General features: G+C 45.1%; 1 protein-coding gene across 1 annotated transcript; it reads right to left on the reverse strand.

The window, feature by feature from the left end:
- Positions 1-932: 932 nt before the first annotated feature.
- Positions 933-1,775, reverse strand: LOC124690724 (CAX-interacting protein 4-like). The gene has a single exon (XM_047224075.1). It carries the CDS (start codon positions 1,773-1,775, stop codon positions 933-935), a length of 843 nt encoding a protein of 280 aa, XP_047080031.1.
- Positions 1,776-14,221: the final 12,446 nt, after the last annotated feature.

Below are 14,221 nucleotides of genomic sequence, written 5' to 3' on the forward strand. Positions count from 1 at the left end.
CTGAAACTTGCACGCAGATCCGTTGTCAAATAATACTATTCTTCTTTTCATTTGGTGGTTTAGGGGGAATTTAGCTTAACAAAATATTTTGACAAAACACGAGCCCTATCTAAATTAGTAAAAACTAATATCCAAAAATAAATGAGGGTTAATTATGCATGGATAGTGCATAAACAATGAAACAAGTTAAGAAAAAATATTGAAGAATATCTACATTAGTATCTAATATTTAACCAGCTAACTATATTTGAAAATGCCGATTAGATAAAATTATAATATTAAAGGATGTCTCAATAAAAAATGAATGTTTGTGGTAAATGAGCTATAAATAAGTAAAAATGTTTACTATAAATTTGTGAGGACCATTTAATGTAACATCGTTTGATGGATACCATTTCTAAAATTTACCAAAGGTGGCCAATAGATCCATAAACCAACCTTTAAGTGATAGTAATACACATTTCCACATTCAATTAGGCTTCTAGTTTCCCGTTTAAAAAAAATTCTGCCGCATGCAGGTCGGCTTTTCAGCAGAGACTCAGCCGGTTTTTGGAAATCTCCATGTCTACTCGCACGAAACAAACGACCGAGAAAATAGACCGACGAAACGAGCGACCGAGAAAATTTGGTGTGACACTCAAAGAAAAGCCATGTCTATGTTGTGATAATTTTGTTGCTACATATCTTTCTGCTAATCTAGTTTTCACGAAACGAGCGACCGAGAAAACAGATCGACGAAAAAAAGACGAACCAAGCGCTGATTTTACTGCAAGTTTATGAACTATGATAATTCACGATGTTCATAAACTCTTTGTAACATGTCACATTCAGAAAAATTAAACTCAATACCATATTACAAATGATAGTCTAGTATATCACCTGTTACGAACGGTCTCTAGTGCTTAGTGATTTACCTATAAGAACATGAGAAATTAGCATGTTGCAGTATATTGCGATCGGTCTGCAGCACTGTCACCATCAGGTGCATTCCTGCGGTGACGACGTCTCTTGTGGTGGTGGCGATGCCTCCTCCCTTCCTCTCCAGACTCGCCATCCTTCCTGTGGTGGGTCCTCTGCCTCTTACTACTCTTCCTGTCCCTCTTCCTGTCAGAGTCACGCTCGCTATCCTGATCTGAGCTCTGATGCTTCTTCCGCCCATCCTTGTTCTTTACCTTGGTGCTGCTGCTCCAATGGCGGCTTGTCTTCTTGTCAAGCTCCTCGGACTGCTTTCCCCTGCGACTCTTGGCACGCTCCCGTTCAGCAATGATCTTCTCCAGCATGGGATCAGTATCCGAATCTGAGGAATCGCTGTCAATGTCGTCGTCCTTGTCAGAACCCTCCTCGTCAGCGTCAGAGGCTTTATTCTTGGCTTCGGCGAACTTGGCCCGCGCCTCGGCCTCATTGCTGGCCTGCAGGATGTCGTCTTCTATGCCGATTGTCTTCAGGGACAGGAAGTTGCGGCACTGGAAGGTGAGGTGACCAACACGACCGCACTTCTTGCAGGCGCCCCGGGTGTCGTCGGCGTTGGAGGTGAGCCGGGCGACAACAAGGAGGCTCTGTAAGCTGGTGTAGGCGTTCACGGAGGAGCCGGTGGTTTCGTTGGCGGCAACGGCAGCGGTGGAGACGGAGGATGAGGGAGCCTGGTGCTTGTTGTCCTCGGGAGCGTAGGGGTCGTAGCCGATGGCGCTCTGCCAGATGCCGTGCGTCTGCAACGCCGCGCTGCTGTGCACGCGGTTGTTCGCCGGCATGCGGACGCGCCCCGCCGTCGCCGGCATCTTCGCTCGCCGGGGTTAGGGTTAGGTCTTGGTAGGCGGGGAATTCGGGATCGATTATCTCGATCGATCGAATTGGGGGCGCAACGTCAGGCTTGTGTACGTGCTTCACTGCGCCGGTTATAGTTTTGTTTGGCCTTTCCTGATGCAGCGGTATGGTCATATCCCAATACGTGTTGGTTTCTGTTTAAAAAAAAGGAAGTGTTGAGCGTAACTCGGGGAACGGAACTTTAGGGCATGAACAATGGTTAATAAAATTGTCTTATCTTAACCCCCACCTAGTCTAGATATAACAACAAAACATGATATACAATGGGTTAGTTTTTAGTTTTATCTCTAGTAATGAGACATCCCTAAATATGTGGTGAGAGAGATTGTGCTAAAAGATGATGATCTCTTAGCTAAGAGAAGACAACCCTCTTTTTTCTATGGGTGTGTCTATGTCTCAGTTGACTGAGATTTTCTTAAGTCTCAGTCAATTCAGAAAAGTGCAACTGCAGTTCAAAGAAAAGTGCAACTCAGTCCAGTTGCACATTTTTGGCAGAAAAGTGCAATTGCACTTTTTTAACAGAAAAGTGCAACTCAAGTACTTTTTTGTAAGTGACTTAGACTTAAGAAAATCTCAGTCGACTGAGACATAGCAAAACCGTTTTTCTATTTCTCTCTCATCCATGTCATCAATTATCCTATGTGGCATCCCCTAAGATATAACCATTATACATGCCTTTATGATCCCCGCCTCCACTATTTGACAGGTGTCCATTACCACTTCCCCCGAAACTGTATCTTCCCGCAAAATCGCTCGACCACAGAAACAAGCACACACGAGCCCACCTGACAAGCATGCATGTATCTCCCTACCACCTACCCGCTGCCCCTAGTCGAATGGCTATGGTGAGAGACATCGCCGGCATCAACCATGCCGGTAGCACCGCCGTCAGCCATTCGTAGCACCACCTCAGTACCATTAGAAGCCGGGCATACTACTAAAGGCGGCCTCCTTGCAGCATCGATGTCCGGCTTGTAGCACACCGCCGCCGCTGATTGTAGCAGCGGTGGCGCACCACCGTCGCCGCCGATTGTAGCAGCAGCCGCCGTAGTATTGAGCATCGGCTGCCACCGGCGCCAATTGTAGCAGCAGCCACTGCCGCATGTAGCAGCCACCGCCGCCACGACCGATTGTAGCAGAAGCCGCCGTTGTATATAGCAGCGGCCGGTGTTGATTGTATCAGCCACCGCCACCGCATGTAGCGGCCACCGCCGCCGCTGCCGATTGTAGGAGCCGCCACCGCCACATGTAGCAGCTTCCCACCGCAATATGTAGCAGCCGCTGCCACCACTAGAAGCAGTCGCATCGTCGATTGTAGCAGCAGCTACTGTCGCTGCCGATTTTAGCAGAGGCCACCGCCGCATGTGCAGGTGTCACTCCCGCTTGTAGCAGAGGCCCCTGCCGTATGTAGCAGGAGCTCCCATCGCTCATAGCAGAGGCCACCGCCACATGTAGCAGGCGTCGCCACTGCATTTAGCAGGTACCAAGGACCGTCTTTTGTAGCACCGACGACTCGTTTTTGTAGCGACGGCTCTAGGCGTTTGCAGCAAGCGGTTAGGCGTCGTGGAGTTTGCAGCACTCTTTTGTAGCACTGGCAACTAGCTTTTGGTGTAGCAAGTGGCGGACCTCCACAACACTGGTGGCTGTAATTCGCACCAGCGACGAGAGATGGGGCCTGGAGATTGGGAGGAAGCAGAGGTCAGGCACAACCGGAGGCATTTGTGGAGTCGGCCGCACGACGGGGCAGGGTGGAGGTGGACAAGGTCCCGGCTGTACCAGCTCCGACATGAGGACGGTGGCGGTAGAACCGGCGGGCGACAACTCTGCATCTCCTTGGAGCTTGTGGAAAGGAGAGATTGGGGAAGGAGAGGAGGACCAAGAGAGGAACGTGTGTGAGAGAAGGGATAGGGAGGTGGACTGTCAATTTTTCTGGACAATAAGATGGACACGTGTCGTGCAACCAAGGCGGAGGACGGGATGCACTCGATCCCCGAGGAAAATCAGCATTCTCTATCTCTATCTCTACTATTTAAATCTCTACTATCTAAAAAAGGAGGAACTTGTTCTGTTTCCTCCGGTCAGAGGTTTCATCCTACATATTTTCATTCGACCATTTTACCCTCCCACCAGTGTCACCACATCACCCCGTTTGGTCGCTTCGTCCGCTCGCCCCGCACGCGCCCAAGTGGGCCAAGCCCAACTAATCCGACCCCGTCGTCATTTCTCGGTTTTTTTCCGATCCCGCAATGAGAGAAGATGAGAGAAGAAAGAGAGGCGACGCTAGTCTCTATCTCTACTATCTTCTCTAATCTCTAATCTCTAATCTCTATCTCTAATCTCTAATATCTAAAAAGAAGGAACTGGTTCTGTTTCCTCCAGTCAGAGGTTTCGTCCTACATATTTTCATCCGACCATTTTACCCTCCCACTAGTGCCACCACGTCGCCCCGTTTGGTCGCTTCGTCCGCTCGCCCCGCACGCGCCCAAGTGGGCCAAGCCCAACTAATCCGACCCGTCGTCATTTCTCGATTTTTTTCCGATCCCGCAATGAGAGAAGAAAGAGAGGCGGCGCTAGGGTTAGGAATGGCCTCCCCTTCTCGTCATGCTCCAGCGACGTCGCTACAGAATCTGCTCCGTGATCACTACTCTGCCACAAGAGCTTCTCCTCCGTTGTCCCTGCTTGGATCTGCGTTGCGGTTGATCGATTTGGTGGCCACCTGCTCCGCGGCGATTTGGCGCAGCTTCGACTAAGGACGGCGGGGCCATCTTTGACACCTTCTTCCTCGCCTCAACCAGCCATCGGTCGGCATCGCCTCCAAGCTTGCGGAGGCCCACACCGTCCCGATCTGGAGCTGGGACAACCTTGCTACTACAGCTGTCTCGGCGCTGATCGTCCAGGTCCAGGAGGGAGAGCCTCATTCATGCTGCGCAGACGGGTCGACGAGCTCTTGACGGCCCTGGCCACATTGCCGTTGATGGCATTCCATCCCCCGCTTTACCCTTCATCAAGGTCATTTTCCCTGGCTGGTAATACAATTCATGTAAATCTGTTGCCAACGAAGTTGGATATTCCATCTTATTTGCTAGCTATAACATTGAGCTTATTCTACAAATTAAGTGCGTGGATCAACAGTATCTTATTCTTCGCTGATCCAGGAAGCCTAAAGCCAAATTAAGGCTGCAGTTGCCGAAATTTGTTTTGGAAAATAATTGATTTAAGGCATCCATAAATTGGTTCAGGATTATTGTAGCACCAATATCAGCAGCCGGTGACACATTTCTCTATCTTGAACCATGTCTTTCATGTTGACGCTTCATATTTTGTACCGTCCTTTCAAGTTCGAGTTGCTTTCATCTTCTGTCTTACATATTAGGTATAGGTGTTATTATGTTAGTACAACAGGTCCTAATTGGCTCATTTATAAACCACAACTTACTAGAGCATGTATAATTCTGCATCACTAATACTGATGATAGGCGGAGGTCGACCCAACCCCCTGAATCCTGATTCCCCACCTTTTCAACGACGCTGGATCCCTATGCTCGTGCCGCCGCCTTCGTTCTCCTCCGAAGCATCGCCACGCGAAGATCCTGCCAGCAGGAGGTGCGCGTCGACTCGCCAAGGACGGCCACTGTCGCCGCGCTCGGCGTCCACCCTGCGGGGATCAAGGCCTCATCTTTAAGTCTGACGATGTTCCTCCAACCGATCATAGGTGGTGCAGAGAGTAACGCCTATTTACTCTCTTCCATCTCTAATCTTAATGTGGTGCAGATTTTGATCTCTATCGTCTCTTCAGTATTCATGCAGGTGTGTGTTTTCAGTCTTAGTGATGAAGATGAAGACGTGGGGGCTTTACTGTTCGTACATCAACATCAGGCTTAGGAAGTGGGAACCACTGTGACATGGGAATCCAAGGTTAGCAGATTTTGTGTTTCCGGTCCATAAGTTGGACTCTTCTGAAACTTTTCTAATTACTGCAATAGCCGATGAGAATAGTGCGGAAAAGAGACTCAGTTAGAGACGGATTTTGACAGAAAAAACCAATTCGTAATGCTCACATAATTTGATGTACTTGTTACAATCTGGACCATGTCATATAATTTTACAGCTTTAAGGTCAGTTTTGTAGCATAAACTAGCTTTTCGAATTCGTTTGTTGATGCCATATAAAATTTCAAGTTCCAAGATTGTATATGTAGTGTTAAATTTTATCAAACCAGTAATACATGTAATACCTCACGATTGATAATCAAATCAGATTTACGACCTGGTGTCGCAAAAAAAAGGTTATGCTGTAGTTGTCTATGATTTTTTAAATGATTATCCGTCGATTTTTTTTTCTCAATGTTAACGCTTTTTTGAAGGGGATTTAAATCTATATTTTTGCATTTTTATCTTTAATGATATACGAGATGGGGATGATGATCCGACATATTGTGAGTTAGTTATTCAAATATTTTTGAATTCTTCATCGATCATCCTGTATTTTCTACAATGCATCTTGATGTCCTGTATTTTGTTTGTGTTAACTGTATTTGAAAGAATCGGATACCTCAAGTCTTAAGTACGCATATTTCTATACATATGTTTTCTACAATTTTGCACAACAACAATGATATAAAAAAGTACTTTCTGTATATTCCCCCAAAGATCAGTCTATTCCAGTACTGATGATATACATCTATTTTCAAGATGTTGGATCTACTTTGTACGCTACTTGAGTGATTTCATTTATTATTAGGTTGCAACTCTATTTTCGTCCGATGAGAAAATGAAGATTTGTAAGAACTCAAGGTGCTCACGGATGATTAATCTTTTGATACTTGGAGGTTGGAGCGAAGCAATTAAATGAGTCAGCCCTTTTCCATCAGTACTTGAGTTTGGAATGAAGGGTTTTTAAAATCGTATCATCACCTAGATTTGGAAGTACAATTTCATTATTATTTTCGTACCACCTTTTTTTGTGCTTCAGGTGTTAATCATTGGTCCATTTAGTTTAGTTTAGGACTGCAGTGAGATCGTTAGTTAACCTTATGATACATGCATCATTTTCCCGGTGATCCGAACAGTAAAGGGTTTGTTTTAGATAATATCGTGTGTTCCAGTTAGAGCATGGTTTCTGAAGGTGGTTGCAGACTTGTGGTGTTCTGTTTACAGGTTAGGGGATCAATGTCCAATTATCACTAGATCATGCCAAAGACATGGAGGATGATTATGATATGCATACTGCTACTGATGACACGTGGGACGGGTAACATGAACGAGGAAAAAGGAACTCTGATTCGGAGGATGAAAAGTACGTCCATTCGGTATGTCTGGAAGTTATTTTTTTTTTGTATTTTCGTGCCATTTTATCCTATTGATTACTAGAAATAGAGGTGTAGACACTTGAATGTTGCTGATACGATTCAGTTTTTGTTACTTATCCTGCATGCTTGTTGGTATATTGTGCATTCTCTTATTTAAAGATAAAACCTCTTCAGGTACTTACTGAATAGTCTGAAATGTTTCCCTATTTTTTAATGAGTTTTTCTAGTATAAGCTGCATTTGAGACAAAACTTTGAGCATGCATACATTTGATTTGTGGGGAACCTGTGAAATTCGTGCTTGGTTTTGTTTTTTGGATTCTTCTTGAAGCATTTTTTATTGTACCATGGATTTGCATCTTTTCAGGCAAGTCCTAACATTGCTATTGGTCCAGCCTCACAAAGTACATACTTCCCTCCTAGAGCATTTGGGAATGCCACTAAACGCAGAGTTTTCTCCATGTGTGATAATATTTCATAGTTAAATTCTTGCTTAGCAAGCTCTTGACGTCCACAATCATATCATAAAACTTTGTGAGAATATGATGTGCTCATCCTACTCGCCGTAACTTATGGAATACCGTCAGTCTCTGCCACCATTCTGTAAGTGAACAAATTGTGCCACAAGAACGCATTGTATATTTTAGACATTGTTAGGTTTTTTCTGGTACTGCGGGCTTCATGTAGTTTGTTTCAAAGAAGTCAGGGCATTAGATTAGGTGCAGATTACCTCTACATCTCAAGTTCTTTCATTATGTCTGAAATACATTTAAGTCTCAATGCATCTTTTGGCAACAATTGTTTGTGAATTATCAATCCAAGAACCTAACTATGATGCATCGAAACATGGAAAGAAGAGCGGTAGGCTGTTGGCCAGACGAATCCCCTCTATATTTATAATAATAAGTATCTAGACACAAATGTTAAGGAACTTTCTTCATGGCTGCATTTAACATGACATCCATGTCATGAAGAATGTGTGGTTCAGTGTCCCCTAGATTCTTCTGTCATTGGTTGTCAATCATAAAATAATTTGGACTCAAACATCAAACATCCTAATTTTGAACTATACTATTAATCTCCAACTTGATGAAAAAAAAAAAACATATTGGTGATATCTCAATTTGTTTTCCTCTCTTTTCTTTGAATGATCAGGATGGGTCCTCTTGCGATGATCAATATTTATAGTAGATTTACTTTTTATGTAAGCTATATTTTTTGTGCTAACTCCAATGGTGAGCATCTTTGGTCCAGGTTTAGTTGTTCATGACAAAGCCAAGTAATGTAGTAGTTCAGCTTGGTTTTTATTTTTTATAGTTTTGTTATCTTTTGGTAACAAAGTGTATCCTCTTGAATATGAAAGTATTGTTTTGACTAATCAGAAAAGATGTATTTCTTTAGTTATAACTATGGTTGCAGCACTCAAGCTTGTGAGGCAATAATACATCCAATGGAGATGTTATTGAGTTGAAATGTATGACGGCCCGAAACGACATGTGTGGGACTTATCGTGGAAGAGTGACAAGAAGACCTAGAATATGAAACAACATAGATTCACTATAATGAGGTCTTGTTATTGTGTTCGGTATTGTCATAGTACATTATGATATCATTAATTTATTTTGAATTTAGTTGTGAATTATATATATGCATTGAAAAATGAAATTTGAGTACCCGTGGCAACGCACGGGCATTTGTACTAGTTTTCGATTTTCTTAAAATATGGAGCATCTGGATATCAGGCGTATGATTTCTTTTTAGGGAGCGTATGATTTTTTATTAAGCCTAAGCTATTTAATTTGCATGTGTAACTGAAAAAAATGTAACTGAGAAAATACAAATTGCAACCCATATGCAGCCGAGAAAATACTAGTTGTATCCCATATGCAACCACAATTTTTTTTTTGCAAGTTGTGCGCAACTGAGAAAATATTAATTGCGACCTGTGTGTATACGAAAAAAATACCAGTTGCAACATGCGTACAACTGTAAAGAAATACCAGTTGCAACCCATACACGCACCTGAAAAATTACCAGTTGCAGCCTATAGGCAACTGAGAAAATATTAATTGCAACCCGTACGAAACTGAGAAAATACTAGTTGTACGCAACTAAGAAATATCAGTTGCAACCCACTTGGTTTTCAGATATCAGCACAGGTCACGAGAAAAAACAAATTGCGAAGAATTTAACTTAGACGCAAAAAAAAAATGCCGTCGGCGATTAGGCATACAGGTACATATGTATGGCGATAGTTTTCTCCGCAAGATGCTCAAAACACAGTAGTTTTACTCCTTCTGATCCGTTTAAATCGACGCGCGGTTGTGAAGATTGCTAGCATATTTTAGCAAATCTCCGGGTCAATTAAAGATATTAAAGGTAGTACATCTCAAAGTTCATTTAGTCAGGAGACAAATGTAAATATTAACTATAGAAAGTGTATCGTGTTTCTTTGTTATAAAACTAGGAAGGTGGCCCTCGTAAATGCAAGATCATCATCTTTAGTATGACAATTTTCCAAAAATATATATTACCTTCTGTATTACAAAATACACAACATATTTGATATGGAGATAATTTGAAGATAAACTGTTTACAATTTTATAAATGATTACATTACTAAGAAATAAATAATAAATTACCAATCATTTGAATGAAAAATCTTCTGATATCGATTTCACGAAAAAGAAAATCTCATGATATTTATTCTTTATTTCTTACTGATTTGATACTCTAAATGTCAGGGTAGAGGGGAAGTAACCTTATGATCTTGCCATCATTACTTTGATATTCCATTCTTAATGAAAGCACTTCTCCCATTCAAAAGTAGATGATTTAGATTTTGAACACTTTTTGGAGATGTATTTTGGAACAAAATAGAAATCAAAGTGAGTCTGCATCTATAGCTATATTAAATATTAAATCAAATTAGTTTGCAGTAATAACCAAATAATCGAGAACTGCTTAATTAAATATTCAGCGGACTTTCAGAATTGAAATATACATATTAGATAGAACCAACGGACAAGAAGAGGAAGCCAATTCAAAAAAAAAAAATTAAGTAAGATCAAACTAATCACCAACCTGCGTGAGTCCGTCCAGCCACGTCCATTGTCAATACTCCGCTGCACCATGCCGCCGAGACCCGCCAACGTCGACGCAGTAGATGGAACACCGCTCCGCTGAATGACCCCCTATAGGCATCTCTTGTTCCAAAAACGATGCCCTCAAGAGGGGAAAAACGACACCGGAGGTGCCGCCATCGTCCAATCTAAATCAGATCTAGGGTTTCACCTGGAACAAGAGGCTGAGGGCGGATCCATGCCAACACTGCCTTCAAGAAGGTGATGACACCCGAGGACGCCACCATCGTTGGCTACGATCGAATCGGAACCCGGTTCTCACCGGCCAGCCTCCGCCCCATCTGTCGTCGATCTTCCTGAAGAGGATTCGTTGCCGTCTGCCACAACATCGTCGAGGAGTTGAGGACGCCACGCCTTGGTGACCGACAGCACCACATCCAAGCCCTCGTAGTCGACCAGCCACCGCCATTGTCGGCCGTGGATCCGCGTGAGAGGGTGCTGGATCCGCGTGAGAGGGTGCAAGGAGGCAAGCTAGGAGGGGCTCCACCACCGCCGGCGGAGGGAGGGAGGGAGGGTGGAGGACGGAGGTGGGCGGCGGCTAGGGTTTCCAGAACCTGACAATTGACAAACAAGATAGTAGCCGTGCGTCCCGAGGCTTTATGCCGAGTGTCCAAGGGCTTGATACAGGCGATTTGATGTGTGCTGCCAACCTTGGCACTCGGCAAAGAAGGGGGCGATGTGGCAGCTTCTCCACAGCCGTGTCTTTCCCTTGTGTTTTACCTTGGTACTCAGCAAAGAAGGTTCGGACTTTGCGCACAGCCGGGGACAGAATCCTTGCCATGTGTCGAGCCTAGAAACTCCGCAAAGACAACACACCATTAACGTCGGGCACACATTCATGTGCTTTCTTTGCCAAGTGTAATTTTTCCTTGTGTCCATGAAATAACACTCGGCAAAGATACTTCTCCGATGAAAACTTTGCCGAGTAGTAGACTTTATCGAGTGTAATATTCGGCAAAAGCTTTGCCGACTACTTTTTCCTTTTGCCGAGTACTTTTGGTACTAGGAAAAAAAACTAATTTCATACAGTGCCGTATGTGGCCAAGATAGTATTTTGTACACACTCATGAGCAAGATGAGAAGTGATTTTCTCTGTCAAAAAAAAGAAGATGAGAAGTGATTTTCATTTGGCTCCTCTTCTAACTGGTCGCTATTTTCTTTTCCTTTGTGTGTGCAAGGCGAAGAAGCACATCGACGTCCGGGCCGACTGGCTACTTCTTGTTTCTTCTGCAACCATGTTAATGCTCGTTTCGTTGTCGTCGTCTTGGTCTTAGCTTTCGTGTGTCACCACCGGCCAGTTGGTTCAGTACATGCTCATGGTTTCTTTTTTCATACTCAATACAGTCACGATGTTAATCTGTAGACAGAATTTGGACTGCAACAAATGTGGTAGCTGATGTGTAGATATATGTCTTTGGCAGATGGAATACAAATCCAAGTAACTCGAGAAAAGTAGAGAACTAAACCACTTTATTGCTACAGCAGTACAGCCCAACACAATTAAAAGCCGCTAGCTTTTGGACAAACAATATTTGTCTATGACTAGCACGCCCATATGCATGTGATGAAAAGCCACTAACAATACTATTTGTCTAGGAACAAACACCATCTGGCCACGGCATGTTCACTCGAGGAGGCATCACTGACTTACGCCTATATAATGGCACCTGGCAAGCTCCGTGCTTCATCATTGGAAGCTTCATCATCCACCAAACTAAGCTAAATAAGAAGAGCTTCCAAGTTAGTTTCATCCACTGCGAGAGCTTCCGACATGGCCATGAAGACAAAGTCTCTCGTTGTGTGCATGTTGGTGCTTGCCGTTGCTGCGGTGACTGCCCTCGGCTTTAGCTTCGATGAAAATGATGTGTCCGACAACGCACAGTGCGGGCACGGAAGGAGGTGCCCTGGCGGCCTGTGCTGCAACGGGTTCGGGTATTGCGGCCTCGGCGGCGACTACTGTGGTGTGGGGTGCCAGAACGGCCCGTGCTATAGAATAGCCAACAATGATGGAAATGACGTGATCTGCCACCCCTGCGGCCGCTTTATGTGCTGCCCGTAGTTTAGATACCATTGTGCATGTCGTGGTGCTCCGTGTCGGCCTAGCTCTAATAAAAAATCCGGCATGATGCCTCCATATCGCTTGTGCATGGATGGCTAAGCGCCCTTTCGGGAGCTTTGCCAGGTGTGTACTGAATAAAGATGGACCGCATGCAGTCTTTTGTGTCGTCAAACATATTGCTTTTTTTGTGTGTCGTCAAACATATTGTACACCGTGATGCTGGCACTGCATTGGTTTTCCACTCAAGCATGCGAGCGCTTTACCCTAGGCGCGGCCGGTCGCTAGGTAGCTACCTAGATTTCGGTTTGAACATTTGCGTGAACTTAATTTTCATGGCCTGTGGAGATAGAAGAACAACCATGATATGAACGGTATGATATGAACGGATACAGCCAATTAATTTAGATGAGAAGATAGATGTGAGCACCAACTTCACCACGCGTACGTACTCCGGCGAGCGCGTACCGGCCGAGGCCGCGGAGCAAGGCGCCCTTGGCAAGCAGCGCGGCAGGGTGGGCCGGATCGGCGGCGAGCGCAGCGTCGAAGTCGATGAGCGCGCTGGAGTTGTCGAGGCGCGTGCGGCCGTCGGCGCGGTGGCCGAGCGCAGAGCAGAGGATATCTTGCGGTATGTGGCGGCGACGTCGACGATGCGGATGCAGTCACTGATGTACCCCGCCCAGTCCTCCTTGAGCGCTTCCGGTGTCGGAGCGTGGCGTGTGGAGGCGCAGGTTCAGGATAGCTTCAATGGTGGGGATCGATTGGATTGGTGGCAGAGTGGGTTAGGGTTAGGGCTTGGTAGGCGGGGAATTCTGGATCGTTTCTCTCGATCGAATTCGGGAGCGGATCGTCAGATAACTGTGTCCGCGTTTCACGGCGCCGGTTAAAGTTTTGTTTGGCCTTTTCCTGTTTCAGCGGTATGGTCATACACCAATACGTGTTTTTTGGTTTCTGTTAAAAAAAACATGTGTCTTTTTTTTTCCTTTCATATAAGAGCAAGTACAATACAACTAAGACACTTCTTTTCCACTTCTACGGTGGCTTATGGAGGAAGCTTCTTCCTACCAGCTTCTCCCAGAAGCTCGGATTTCAAATTTGTTTGGGCTTATACTCCAGTTTAGATCAAACTAGATTATAAGCTAAAACAAATTTGGGATTCATGCTTCTGAGAAGTTTCTTCCTTCCGGCAAGCTACAAGAATTAAAATAACACTCCAAATACGTCTTTGTAAAGTGAAGAATTCGTGATTTGAGGGCCGACAAAAACGTCCGCAAATCAGATACGCTAAACAAAAACTGTAAATTTAAAAAAGAATGACCCAGGAGACAAAACATGTATTCCATGTTCAGCGCGTACGTACAAAAGCGACATGAATTTGCCTAAATTTGACCTAATTAAATTTGCTACCATGGCAAAACTATATACCAAAAAATGGGCTCCGGGATGCTCACCGGAGCCTTTTACCAGCCTTTTACCGTGGCGGGGACGCGGCGACGGCCTCACTCGTCGTTGCTGCAGAAGAGATGGCAGTAGACCTTCCCCTACTCCATCGCCTCTCCTCGGCCTTCTCCGCTTCGCAGCGGCTCTCGTCTCCGACACGAGCCCGAGGATGGTACGGAGGTGATTATCATTGACGAAGTCACCGGGCGCGAAGCTGGCCACGTCGTCGAGTGTGGGAAGGATCCACGCGAGCTCCGCATCCTCGACCTCCATCTTCACCGGCACCGGCTGCGGTGGCACGTGCGAGGTCGACGACGAGGAGGCGGCGGATGAGGAGGCGGGAGAAGCTGGACTCCTGCCGGTAGAACATGGGCGACGACGCGAGCACGTACTTCGTGTATCGGTATGACCCATGGAGGCGCGCCGCGTCCTACCGCTTCTTCTCGGCCTTCAAT

Source organism: Lolium rigidum, chromosome 2, assembly GCF_022539505.1.
Source record: "Lolium rigidum isolate FL_2022 chromosome 2, APGP_CSIRO_Lrig_0.1, whole genome shotgun sequence".
Taxonomy (NCBI): Eukaryota; Viridiplantae; Streptophyta; class Magnoliopsida; order Poales; family Poaceae; genus Lolium; species Lolium rigidum.